The following is a 13,872-nucleotide window of genomic DNA, read 5'->3' as shown; positions in this document are numbered from 1 at the left end:
GGTTCTTTGAGGTTTAGGTTCTTCAAGGTTTGGGTATGGACTCCGAGCCAGAGACTGGGAAAGGACCCAGAACCTGGGTCTTGACTCGGGCTCAGACTGCAACTAGGTGAAGACTTGACTTGGCCTTGGAAGACAGGAACCTCGGAGCCTTGGGCGAGGACTGGACACTCGGAGCCTTGGGCGAGGACTGGATGCTCGGAGCCTTGGACTTGAGAGACAGGAACATGGAACACAGAGCCCGGACCCCTCCTTGGGAACAGGACGTAGGGCCGGGACTCATACACAGAATGCTGAAATGACGAGAAGGTTCCCAACACAAGGTAGCGGCAAATGGCCAGACCTACCTGGTGAAGGTGTGGACACAGAGACAGGTCCCAACTCAAGGTAGCAGCAAATGGCTGGACCTACCTAGCAAAGGCGTGGACACAGAGACAGTTCTAAACAACGATAGACAGTTCCTAATCTAGACACAGCAAGGCTCCGGTCTTGCTCCAGCAGTAGAACTTAGATTAGATTAGAATATGAGGACACACAGTCCTCTTTTATTGTCATTTAGTAATGCATGCATTAAGAAATGATACAATATTCCTCCAGTGTGATATCACAAAAACACAAGACAGACTAAGACTGAAAAACTAACAAAACCAAATCATTATGACATATAGTTACAACAGTGCAACAATACCATAACTTGATGAAGAACAGTCCATAGCACAGTAAAAAAGTTCAAAGTCTCTCGAAAACCCCACATCTCACGCAGAAGGGAGAAGGAAGAAAACTCTCCCTGCCATGCCTGACCACAGTCCAACTCTGAGTCGTCCGAAAACTTCAAGTTCTGAGCAGCCCTCCAACACCGAGTACCGAGCACCATCTCCATCTGAACTTTTCGACCTCAGCCTCGGTCAGCAGCAGCAGGCAAAGCTGGGGATTTTGGGGCCTACCCTTCAGAGATTCTCGATCGCACAGTAACAAAAGCAGCAAACCAGGCATTCCAGAAATTTCTCCGGATGTTCCTCTGCTTCTCACACCTGTCTTCATCAAATCAGAATTGTCCACGGCCCCTATTTAACAGATACAATATCATTTCACCGGAGAGCTGCGCACACTGCATTGCGCTGCCATCTTCTCCTCCCGCCTACAGCAATACAGGACTTGACAGCAATACAAGCGAGGACACAGGTGAGGTTGCAGGCAAGGCTTCAGAAGGAAGGGAAAGGGAAGAGAAGGGAACAGTCCAGCCTCAGGGTAACGGCAAAGACAGCCTGGTTTACCCAAACGGAGGCAAGGACAGGAAGGGACAGATCCAACCGCAGGGTAATGGCAAAGACGGCCTGACTTACCACACGGAGACAAGGACGAGATACTGACCAGCACCCACACTCGAATCCAGGGCCACTTATACTCCCAGCCGCAAGATGAGCATCAGGTGCCTATGATTAAGCCGAACTGAAACAAGGGACAGCCAGAAGACCCGGAGTCCGGAGTCCATGGACCGGACCATGAACCGGAACGCAGACATTACAGACCGGACCATGACATAAAGATTCTTTGTGTCCTTTTAATAGATTCTAAAGATGCCTTGATTGAAATAAATTGAAACTAAACTGAGTTCTTTGATTACTAAATCACCCAATAATTACAAGCCCCCAAAGAACAAAAAAAGTTGTGTCTTATAGATTCAAACTCAATTCTGGATGTCAGAATACCTTATAAGGGGAAACTATAGTGTGGGGGAAAGAATAGTGTGGGAGTTGGTGAAATATTAGCCAACCCAATTCTGGAATTGGCACAGTGGCAGAGGCCTCTGTGAAGAGAGTTAAAACCGTGCCTACCCACTCCTGAGAGCATCAGATCGTGAAAGAATCTAAGGCAATGTACATAATTACTTGACTAACCTATTCATCAGACTTCCTACACTAGTTACTGAAGTCAGATTACAATATTCACACCCATTCTTATTTGACCAGGTTTCACAATGCGAGTAATTTTAAAGGGTGGCTCAGCAGAAGGCTGATTTCATTAGCAAATGTAATGAGCCAGATTGAAAGAATATCAGCCACCAAGAGGAGAAGATACACAGGAGCATCACAATCCATGAGTACCACTTCAAGCCACACACTATCGGGACTGGAAATCCATCACTGTTCCGTCAGAACCAGGTTTAATATCCTTGGCATATATCGTGAAATTTGTTGTTTTACAGCAGCAGTGCATTGCAATACATAATAACATATACCTATACATTGCAATAAATATATATAGATATATGTGTAAGTATTGTTAAAAGAGAGGGGGAAAATGCTGAGGAAATGTTCATGGGTTCAGTGTCCATTCTCAAATCTGATGGCAGAGGGGAAAAAGCTGTTCCTGAAAAATTGTGTGTATGGCTTCAGGCTCCTGTACCTCCTCGCTGATGGTAACAACAAGAAGAGGGCATGTACATTTCCTGTCATGTAGATCAAAATCCTGTAACTCTATTCAACAGTGCTGCGGGTGGACCTTCCCACAGAATACATCAATTCAAGGAGGCAACTCACCACCATTTTCTCAAAGGCAGTAAGGATTTGGGCAGAACCCAAAACCCTTATGCTCATTGATAATATGGCTGTCAACCTGAAAATTTGTATAAAAGTAGCAAAATAAATGCATTTTTATGTGCAAGCAAAGATAACTAGGCCAAATTAATTACACTCAGTGTCTATTTTATTAGGTGCAGGAGTGGAACCAGTGTGTTTTTTTGTTGCTGTAGCCCATCCACTTCAAGGTTTGACATATTGCGTTCAGAGATACTTTTCTGCACACCACTGTGGTAATATATGGTTATTTCAGTTACTGTCGCCTTCCTGTCAGCTTGAACCAGTCTGGCCATTCTCCTCTGACCTCTTTCATTAACAAGGCATCTTTGTCCACAAAACTGCCGCTCACTGGATTTCCTTTTCACACCAGTCTCTGTAAACTCTAGATATTTTTGTGTGTGTGTAATTCCCAGGAGATCAGCAGTTTCTATGATACTCAAACCACTCCATCTAGCACCAACAATCATGCTATGGTCGAAGTCACTAGATCACATTTCTTCCCTTTTCTAATGTTTGATCTGAACAACAATGGAACCCCTTGACCATATCAGCCCACTTTTATGCATTGGAGTAGCTACCACAGGACTGGCTGATTGGATATTTGCATTAACGAGCAGGCGTGCGGGTGTACCTAATAAAGTGGCCACTCTGTTCTGTTTGATTGCTTAGTCTACTATGAAACAGTGGAAGCAATACTGTTGATCGACTAAGGTGAAAATCTATGTGCTAATAGCATATTTAAAATAATGCTAATTTAATAGTGATCAAAGTGAATTGAGTGCTTTCCTACTCATTATCGATGTATTCAAGCCTTGCTGTTTTGTGACTTTAATTTACATTATAGGCATTGCTATTACTTTTCTGACCATAAATGAATGAGGTTATCAGATTTCTGAATGATGCATGATGCTGAATGACTGACTGAACAGGTAAATCCAACAACCAGAGTCATAGAACTGAAGCAAAATCCAAAAGATTAACCATTAAATGTTCCATTACATTTTGCTTATTCAAGGTGTCAATGGACAGTGGTCCTGCCATGGTTGAAGACTATAATTTCTAGCTTTTTGCCAAAGCCTTCCACATATAATCCAGGCACGGTGGTGTGTTACTGAGGAAGGTGTGTGACTGGATATTAAGCAGTCTCTCCTTTCTCTGGTGGTTATACAGTATTATCACATACACTGCCTGGAAAAAGAGCTGCTGAGTTTCCTTAATGGTCAGATCAATCAACACCCATCCTTCATTTACATTGTAATTCTGACCATCTGCCCATAATCAACTGTCATGTAACATAGTTATAGGAATTAGTACACTTCTGATCACTCTTGGATGTGAATCATTGCAGATTATTCTGATGTAGCAAAAGGTGATAGAGAAATATGAGTTCTTTGTTTAATTCCTTTACATCTTGTAAGGACCATTGTAACGGAGTAGTCACCAGGCCTGCCAGCAGGTTCTCAAGGACAGAGTAAACCTCACTTACAGCGAACTAAATGTGGTTTAAATAAATATGACATGCAAGAATATATAAAATCTGTATATTACAGAATGTATACCGTATATACAGTAAACATATGTATACTGTAGGTGGGTTTTATCTATGTTTGAATCAATGCTTTTATCTGAGTGTCTGCTTTTGTTGCGTTGCTCTATGTGAGTTTTATATACTTTGTTTTGGTATTAACATGTGTGCAAATCTCACCGAGAATATGCGGGTATTTGTTTATCTGTGCACACGCGTTTGTTCTAGATTTTCGTTTTGTGCACATATATGTACTAGTTTTTCTTCCTATTTGAGTGTATGCGTATTTCTCTATCTAATACTCCAAAGCACTGTTCTGTATTTGTAAGCTGTGCTTCTTAATGCCATCTTTCGCCGTCAGGAGCTCTGTCCAAACATTTCCATAAGAGGCTCTCAACTTTTTCTTATGATCGGTGAAAAGAGGCACCCGTTCAACCCACGACTGACTTCTTTGCATAGTTGGGCGTTGGAGGTGGGGCGGTTGGGGGAGAGGGGGAAGGAGAAATGCAAAATCGCTATAAATGGGAGCCTTCGATCGTCTGAGGTAACTGATTCAAGAAGGAAATTGACAGCACAGAGGCTCAGCCGGAAAGAAGACTGTAGAGCTGAGAGCAAAGCAGTCTGCAGTCTGATACAGTGAGAGTACCCGAGGGCTGTCGGAAACGGGCCAGGTAACAATAAGCACTAGAATGAGTCTCATTCGCATTTATATTCTCACGTTAGCGTATGAGGGAGAAGGTGTACGTGCAGGTAAATGATAGATATTTGGGCTTAAGTTGCAAAAGTAGAGAGAGAGTGTATGTGTGTGTGTGTGTGTGCGGCTATGTGAATGTGAGCGTGCCTCTATTTATATATGCGAATACGGGTGTATCTAAGGGGTGAATTATGTGATTATCTGTATTTGTAAACATGAGTTGATGTGAAATGTTTAAGTGTGAAGGTGTGTGGATGTGTAAGAGTGTGTTAAATACGTGAGAATGAATGTGGGCGTTTCTGTAAGTGAATGTGTGTGAGCGTGGAAGTGCATCTTAAATGTGTGAGTGAATGTGGATCTGTGTAGGTGAGTGTGCGCGCATTGTGAAAGTTTGTGTGTGTGTGTGAATAATATGGATGTGCTAAATCTGTGTGAACGTGGCTTTGTGAGTGTGTCTAAATTATTATGCGTGTGTATGACTGTGTATGTGTATGGGTGTGTTTGTGCTCGCACCCAGTACTGGGCTTCTCTCAGCCCTACGGGTAGTGCGCCGCTCTCCACTTGGAAACTCTCTGGTGCCGGCCGGCGCAGTAGTAAGCAGTCTCCGATTTTTCTCCTTCACGCAGAGATCGAGGCTTTTCGCTTGTACCGTCATGAGGTCGACGTGGTTCCTACTGCTGGTCTCTCTCACCCTTCACAACAGATCGGGGGGAGCGGACAAGCGCACGGCGGCAGAAGAACTGCTGGAAAGAGCAGCGGAACCGCAAAACGAGCGGTTTCAAAGAGCCGAGACTGCTCTGATTCGCTCCTTGCTGATGGAGATGCAGCAAGAACCGATTGCTCACGGTACACATAAATCATATATCCAATCCGCCTGACATTAGTTCCGACCACCCCCCCCCCCACCCCCCGCTGGTAATTTAAGGAACTGTATTTTTTAAAACGTCCAGTTTTCTTAAGTTTCCAGCATTTAGTTGAATTCGCGTAGCACACAGAGAGTTGGATCGAACTTGAAGGTTTATTCGGTGTTCCTGGTTATGAGACACGAATGTTTGAAAACAGAGAAAGAGAGTGAATGATTGTAAGCCAGTAACTATAATTTGTATGACGATAGTGGGGGTCGGAGACCAACTATCAGCTGGAGCAGGTTTAACAGGAATGCAGGCGACTCTCGGAAGCAGGGGGTCCTTTTATTTTCAAAAATGTATTGGGACCGAATCGGCCACCAGTGACCTTGGACCTTAACGGAGTCCTTGTGCTAGGGGGGTTAAAGCTGGCGCTGCCTTTAAAGATAGAACCATTGGTAATTACCCGAACCGGGTCACAGATTCTCAAACCATGCGGCATAGGAGCTGCCCATTGCCTCTGCACAGGTTCAGGTACCCAGCATTTGTTTACCCTATCTCTCTTGCCCCTGGTTCCCACTCATCCCACACCTTTCAAAACCCATTTCTCCCCGTTACCGATTGCTGGCTGTAGGGCAAGGGTGAGGACCCTTGACAACGGTCTGAGTGGCTGGTGGCGCCGATATTGACACTTTTTTAAAATATAACCAGAAAATGCCGGAGGAACTCAATAGGTCAGGCAGCATCGGTGGAGAGGGATCCTATATCAGAATTGTGTGTGTAAGAGGGAAGGAGACAAGTTCGGCAAGGTGACAGGGAAGGCTGGGTGTGGCGGGTAAGAATCAAAAACTGAAACATTAATTATTTCTCTCTCCACAGATAATTCAGGGACAGCTGGGGATTTTCAGCGTTTTTTTTTGTCATTATTTAGTATAGCGTTAATAATTAGTTATCTGCTTCTTGTGTGCAGTTTTGGTCGTCCCGATGCAGGAAGGGTGTGAAGAGTTGGACGTGTGTTTACCAGGCCTGAGCAATAAGGAAAGTTTGGACAGAGATGTGTTGTTTTCTCTCCAGCGCTGGAGGGGTGACCCGACTGAAGTTTAGAACATTCGGAGAGGCAGAGATGGGTATACAGTTAGAATCTTTGCCAATGGTAGAAATGTGAAATACTACAAGTCATGCATTTGTGAGAGGAAGAAAGTGTAAAGGGGATGTTTGAGCAAGTTTTTTTTTAAACACAGATTGATTGGTGCGTAAAATGCGCTGCCAGAGGTAGTGGTGGAAGCAGATACAATAGCGGCGTTTAAGAGGCTGTTAGATGGACATATTAATATAAAGGAGGGATACTGATCATGAGCAGGCACAAGAGATTTGCTAGAATTTAGCATTGCGGTTGGTAGAGACATCAAGGGCGGAAAGATCTGTCTGCTCCTTTGCTAAAAATGCCGATTTATCATTGTTTTGCGAGGAAATTGTTCCATTATTCCACCTGGCGTCTGATTAGTTGTGGGGACATTAAACTGTAACCGGAGTATGAAAATTCCAGCTGTTGATGGCCTTCATTCTACCAGCCTGGTTCTGTCGGTGTAGGGGAGATTATACACTGGACACGACTCACAGCAAGTTTCCTCCCTTGTTAGTTGGTAAAGATTTATGGCAGAGTAAATCTCCTTACAGTCAATTCCCGATGCGGGCGGTTTGATATGTAAAGCGGAGACACAATAAACTACAGACGCTGGAATGTGGAGCAACAGACAAGATGCGAGAGAGACCTGTAGCATTGAAGTGTTTGGATCCTAAATGTTTCCTTGCAAAGATGTTGCCTGACCTTCTGAGTTCCTCCAGTAGATAGTTGATCCACATTCGAGTGTCTGCAGTCTCTCGTCCCTCAAGAGTCTCCACCCGAGAAGTCCACGGTCCATTTCCCAGCATAGATGCTACCCAACTCTTAGCGTTCTTCCAGCATTTTGTTTGTTGACTCGTGTGCAAAGTGGAATGTGTTGGATGGAATTTAAGGCTGCTCCAGAACGTTGCAGGGTCCTTTTCAACATCTACATGTAGATTGGGTGAACCAAATTGGTAAAGGTGCTGAGGAAGAGGATTTCTTGGAATGTATGCGGGATGGTTTTTTGAACCAACATGTCGAGGAACCAACTAGAGAGCAGGCTATTCTGGACTGGGTTTTGAGCAATGAGGAAGGGTTAATTAGTAATCTTGTCGTGAGAGGCCCCTTGGGTAAGAGTGACCATAATATGGTGGAATTCTTCATTAAGATGGAGAGTGACATAATTAATTCAGAAACAAAGGTTCTGAACTTAAAGAGGGGTAACTTTGAAGGTATGAGACGTGAATTAGCTAAGATAGACTGGCAAATGACACTTAAAGGATTGATGGTGGATATGCAATGGCAAGCATTTAAAGGTTGCATGGATGAACTACAACAATTGTTCATCCCAGTTTGGCAAAAGAATAAATCAAGGAAGGTAGTGCACCCATGGCTGACAAGAGAAATTAGGGATAGTATCAATTCCAAAGAAGAAGCATACAAATTAGCCAGAGAAAGTGGATCACCTGAGGACTGGTAGAAATTCAGAGTTCAGCAGAGGAGGACAAAGGGCTTAATTAGGAAGGGGAAAAATGATTATGAGAGAAAACTGGCAGGGAACATAAAAACGGACTGTGAAAGCTTTTATAGATATGTGAAAAGGAAAAGACTGGTAAAGACAAATGTAGGTCCCCTACAGACAGAAACAGGTGAATTGATTATGGGGAGCAAGGACATGGCAGACCAATTGAATAATTACTTTGGTTCTGTCTTCACTAAGGAGGACATAAATAATCTTCCAGAAATAGTAGGGGACAGAGGGTCCAGTGAGATGGAGGAACTGAGTGAAATACATGTTAGTAGGGAAGTGGTGTTAGGTAAATTGAAGGGATTGAAGGCAGATAAATCCCCAGGGCCAGATGGTCTGCATCCCAGAGTGCTTAAAGAAGTAGCCCAAGAAATAGTGGATGCATTAGTGATAATTTTTCAAAACTCGTTAGATTCTGGACTAGTTCCTGAGGATTGGAGGGTGGCTAATGTAACCCCACTTTTTAAAAAAAGAGGGAGAGAGAAACCGGGGAATTATAGACCGGTTAGCCTAACATAGGTGGTGGGGAAACTGCTGGAGTCAGTTATCAAAGATGTGATAACAGCACATTTGGAAAGTGGTGAAATCATCGGACAAAGTCAGCATGGATTTGTGAAAGGAAAATCATGTCTGACAAATCTCATAGAATTTTTTGAGGATGTAACTAGTAGAGTGGATAGGGGAGAACCAGTGGATGTGATATATTTGGATTTTCAAAAGGCTTTTGACAAGGTCCCACACAAGAGATTAGTGTGCAAACTTAAAGCACATGGTATTGGGGGTAAGGTATTGATGTGGATAGAGAATTGGTTAGCAGACAGGAAGCAAAGAGTGGGAATAAACGGGACCTTTTCAGAATGGCAGGCGGTGACTAGTGGGGTATCGCAAGGCTCAGTGCTGGGACCCCAGTTGTTTACAATATACATTAATGACTTGGATGAGGGAATTAAATGCAGCATCTCCAAGTTTGCGGATGACACGAAGCTGGGTGGCAGTGTTAGCTGTGAGGAGGATGCTAAGAGGATGCAGAGTGACTTGGATAGGTTGGGTGAGTGGGCAAATTCATGGCAGATGCAACTTAATGTGGATAAATGTGAAGTTATCCACTTTGGTGGCAAAAATAGGAAAAGAGATTATTATCTGAATGGTGGCCGATTAGGAAAAGGGGAGGTGCAACGAGACCTGGGTGTCACTATACACCAGTCATTGAAAGTGGGCATGCAGGTACAGCAGGCAGTGAAAAAGGCGAATGGTATGCTGGCATTTATAGCGAGAGGATTCGAGTACAGGAGCAGGGAGGTACTACTGCAGTTGTACAAGGCCTTGGTGAGACCACACCTAGAGTATTGTGTGCAGTTTTGGTCCCGTAATCTGAAGAAAGACATCCTTGCCATAGAGGGAGTACAAAGCAGGTTCACCAAATTGATTCCTGGGATGGCAGGACTTTCATATGAAGAAAGACTGGATGAACTGGGCTTGTACTGGCTGGAATTTAGAAGATTGAGGGGGGATCTGATTGAAACATATAAAATCCTAAAGGGATTGGACAGGCTAGATGCAGGAAGATTGTTCCCGATGTTGGGGATGTCCAGAACGAGGGGTCACAGTTTGAGGATAAAGGGGAAGCCTTTTAGTACCAAGATTAAAAAAACTTCTTCACACAGAGAGTGGTGAATCTGTGGAATTCTCTGCCACAGGAAACAGTTGAGGCCAGTTCATTGGCTATATTTAAGAGGGAGTTAGATATGGCCCTTGTGGCCACGGGGATCAGGGGGTATAGAGGGAAGGCTGGGGCAGAGTTCTGAGTTGGATGATCAGCCATGATCATAATAAATGGTGGTGAAGGCTTGAAAGGCCGAATGGCCTACTCCTGCACCTATTTTCTATGTTTCTATGTTTCTATCCACAGTTCCTTCCCCCTCGCAGATGCTGCTCAGCGCGTTGAATCCTCCAGCAGAGTTTTTAAAATATTGCTCTAAAACTTACTCGTTTCAGACACTGATGGATTCTTCATGCAACGGCAAATGGAATTCGAGAAACGACAGCACCCAGGAAAACGAGGGGAGATGGAAGACGGTTACCCGGTGGTAGAGAAACGACAGCACCCAGGAAAACGAGAGGAGGTGGAATACGGTTACCCGGTGGTAGAGAAACAACAGCACCCAGGAAAACGAGAGGAGATGGAATACGGTTACCCGGTGGTAGAGAAACGGCAGCACCCAGGAAAACGAGAGGAGGTGGAATACGGTTACCCGGTGGTAGAGAAACGGCAGCACCCAGGAAAACGAGAGGTGGAAGACGGTTACCTGGCGGTAGAGAAACGGCAGCACCCAGGAAAACGAGAGGAGGTGGAATACAATAACCTGGCGGTAGAGAAACAACAGCACCCAGGAAAACGAGAGGAGGTGGAAGACGGTTACCCGGCGGTAGAGAAACAACAGCACCCAGGAAAACGAGAGGAGGTGGAATACAATAACCTGGCGGTAGAGAAACGACAGCACCCAGGAAAACGAGAGGAGGTGGAAGACGGTTACCTGGCGGTAGAGAAACAACAGCACCCAGGAAAACGAGAGGAGGTGGAATACAATAACCTGGCGGTAGAGAAACGACAGCACCCAGGAAAACGAGAGGAGGTGGAAGACGGTTACCTGGCGGTAGAGAAACGACAGCACCCAGGAAAACGAGAGGAGGTGGAATACAATAACCTGGCGGTAGAGAAACAACAGCACCCAGGAAAACGAGAGGAGGTGGAAGACGGTTACCCGGCGGTAGAGAAACAACAGCACCCAGGAAAACGAGAGGAGGTGGAATACAATAACCTGGCGGTAGAGAAACGACAGCACCCAGGAAAACGAGAGGAGGTGGAAGACGGTTACCTGGCGGTAGAGAAACGACAGCACCCAGGAAAACGAGAGGAGGTGGAATACAATAACCTGGCGGTAGAGAAACAACAGCACCCAGGAAAACGAGAGGAGGTGGAAGACGGTTACCCAGCGGTAGAGAAACAACAGCACCCAGGAAAACGAGAGGAGGTGGAATACAATAACCTGGCGGTAGAGAAACGACAGCACCCAGGAAAACGAGAGGAGGTGGAAGACGGTTACCTGGCGGTAGAGAAACGACAGCACCCAGGAAAACGTGAGGAGGTGGAAGACGGTTACCTGGCGGTAGAGAAAATACAGTCCCAAGGAACGAGAGGCATGGATAAGTCTTCCTCCTCCTCGGCCCTATTGAAGCGACAACACCCAGGCAAGAGGTTCCTGGTTTATGTCTAGGGCCAACAACCTGGCGGGGCGTCCGGAAGACCGGCAGAGAATTCTTCCCCTGAGATCTTCAGGACCCTGTAACTTGTAGTACAGCAAACTACTTGGTGACACAAGTAATACTGACATGAAGGGACATCAGCCGGGAGCGGATTTGTTTCATACGGAAAACCTGGAGGACGAGATTGCGATGTTTAAATGTTGTAAAGTAATTTTCTTTTTCATTAATATGGAATGCGCCCTAAATTCTTATAAAACTCTGTGTCCCGAGCAAAAATGCGTTTGAAATGTGTGTTTACAGCTTTACCATCACATTCCTCAGCATATCCCTCACACGTTCCATTATTCATCCAAGGGACAGGGAGCAAGAGAGGGAGAGGAGGAAAGGAAAGAGGTGTGAGGAGGAAGGCTGAGGGAGCGAAGGAAGTTGCGAGGAAATGGAATGCAGAGTAAAAGGTATGTGGAGGGCTAGAGGAGAGGTAGTTGAGGGAAACGGAGAGGGTAGAGGAGAAAACATAGCGAGAGGGAGAGAAAGGGAAGAAAGATGGGGATCCTGGACGAAGGAGAGAGAGAAAGAGCTGAAGGTCAGAGTGGAGCAGTGAGGGAGAATGGGAAAGGAGAGAAGAAAGCAGACATGGAATGGAGGGAAAGAAAGAGAGGGGAGACAAGAGATTGAGAGATGGAGAGTGAAAGAGAGGGAGGGGGAAAGAAAAAAAGGAAGATGAGGAAAAACAGGACAGGAAAAAGCAGGGGAAAACAGGAAATGGGTAACCAAAAGAGATAGACCCAGGATGAAGGGAAAGAAAGGAGAGAGTGAGAGGAAAGGGTGGGGGTGGGGGAGAAGGGGAGAGGAGAAAGGGAAAGAGAAGAGAGGAGAGGGTGAGAAGGGAAAGGAGAAAGGGAGACTCCAGAGAGGAGAGAAGAGCATGGAAAAAACAATATGTTGAATGGTGAGAAGAGAGTAGATGGAAGACAGGAGAGGGGCAGAGACTGGGAGTTGGGAGGGGTATGGAATGAGATGGATGTGTGAAAGGAGAGAAGAGGTAGATGGAAGGAATATAGAGGGCAGTCGGGAAAGAAGGGTAAGAGAGAAGAAAATGGGATCTGAAGGAGTAAAGCAATGTAAAAAGAGAAAAGTAATTATGATCTTTCATGTCTTAAGGTTGGAAGTAGGCAAACTGCTGAGTTAACTTGCCTCTGATGTCACACTCTGCCAGAGGTTGCACATCTCCTCACCCTCTCCAGGTTCAGAGTACTGTCTGAAGTGTGTCTTACTGGACACCACAGCAATCAAACCCTGTAAAATACCATCCTGCTTCTCATCTCCAATGAAACCCATGTTGAAAATTATTTTCCTGCATGAAAGCTCAAATACCATACTGGTGAACAGAATGGATGCTTGCTTGCTAACTCTGTGGCCCCACGAGGAAGGGAAGGGGAAAGGGTCAGAGGTCTGACCGGTTATGTTACACTTTAGAAAGTGCTCCCTCTCTTTCTCTGCTCTATCTTTCCCTATTTGTGGTGGGCTGTGACCTGAAGACATGTTAGGGCCAAGGAGATGGCAAGTCATAGGGAAGGATCTCTGAATGAGACTGATTGGCTATGTCCTGCTATCCCAGGGCTATCCTGAGAGTGACGTCTTCTGCCCCTATACCAAAGGGCCGAGTGGACTGCTCTGGTCCCTATGGTTTCACCTCATTTTATCCAATTGCTCCAAGTTCACCAAAAGGTCGTGGTGGAAGGACTTTGGTTTTGGAGTAGAATGGAGCTAAATCCCTGTTGGACTGGGTGCTGTGAATTGAAGAGGTCTCCTGTGACCAGCAATAGTTGAAGGGTAGGGAAATACTGAAGGCTCATTTAAAAGTTCTTTGTAATAAAGTGAATGACATAGAACTCCAAAAACAAAATGTGACGATCACTCTCACACTCTGCAGAACAGTTCCTGTCTACAAAAACCAGACTGTAAATTGTTGGTCCAGAGATGGAGAGGAGAGAATGACTTATTGAAGGTAGACTTTTTCAGAGATCCATAATCTGTGTTCTTCAAAATCCGGAGATAAGGTTAGCCTACTGGAATGCCTGTACTACCCCAGTAGGCTAGACTTACCTCCAGCTTCCAAGGAATACAGTAAGATAGGCTGGAGGAGAGGATTTTTATTTTGTTGTATCTCAAGTAAGTCCCCAAACAGTTAAAATCTCAGTGTCCATCTCGTTATTCTCCAGATCCTAGCACATCGTCATCATTAGCGTCATTTTGTGGGTTATCATACCAGAGAAGAAAGTCTTAAATAAGAATCTTATCTTCATATCACCTTAAGGAACAGACCCAATTTTTA

General features: G+C 45.0%; 1 protein-coding gene across 1 annotated transcript; it reads left to right on the top strand.

The window, feature by feature from the left end:
• The first annotated feature begins 4,670 nt into the window (after window positions 1-4,670).
• On the top strand, window positions 4,671-11,719 carry trh (thyrotropin-releasing hormone). The gene is made up of 3 exons (XM_072280133.1): window positions 4,671-4,772; window positions 5,422-5,641; window positions 10,269-11,719. The coding sequence occupies exons 2-3, from the start codon at window positions 5,449-5,451 to the stop codon at window positions 11,546-11,548; spliced, it is 1,473 nt and encodes a 490-aa protein (XP_072136234.1). The 5' UTR covers window positions 4,671-4,772; window positions 5,422-5,448; the 3' UTR covers window positions 11,549-11,719.
• Window positions 11,720-13,872: the final 2,153 nt, after the last annotated feature.

The sequence above is a fragment of the Mobula birostris genome, chromosome 16 (genome assembly GCF_030028105.1).
Source record: "Mobula birostris isolate sMobBir1 chromosome 16, sMobBir1.hap1, whole genome shotgun sequence".
In the NCBI taxonomy this organism is placed as follows: Eukaryota; Metazoa; Chordata; class Chondrichthyes; order Myliobatiformes; family Myliobatidae; genus Mobula; species Mobula birostris.
Note: the sequence above shows the minus strand (reverse complement) of the source record. Positions and strands in the feature narration are given on the sequence as shown.

Bases quoted from the DNA above. Each gene is read 5' to 3' on its own strand.
- trh (XM_072280133.1), top strand. From the start codon at position 5,449: ATGAGGTCGACGTGGTTCCTACTGCTGGTCTCTCTCACCCTTCACAAC. The intron at 5,642-10,268 runs GTACACATAAAT...TACTCGTTTCAG, and splicing joins GCAAGAACCGATTGCTCACG to ACACTGATGGATTCTTCATG.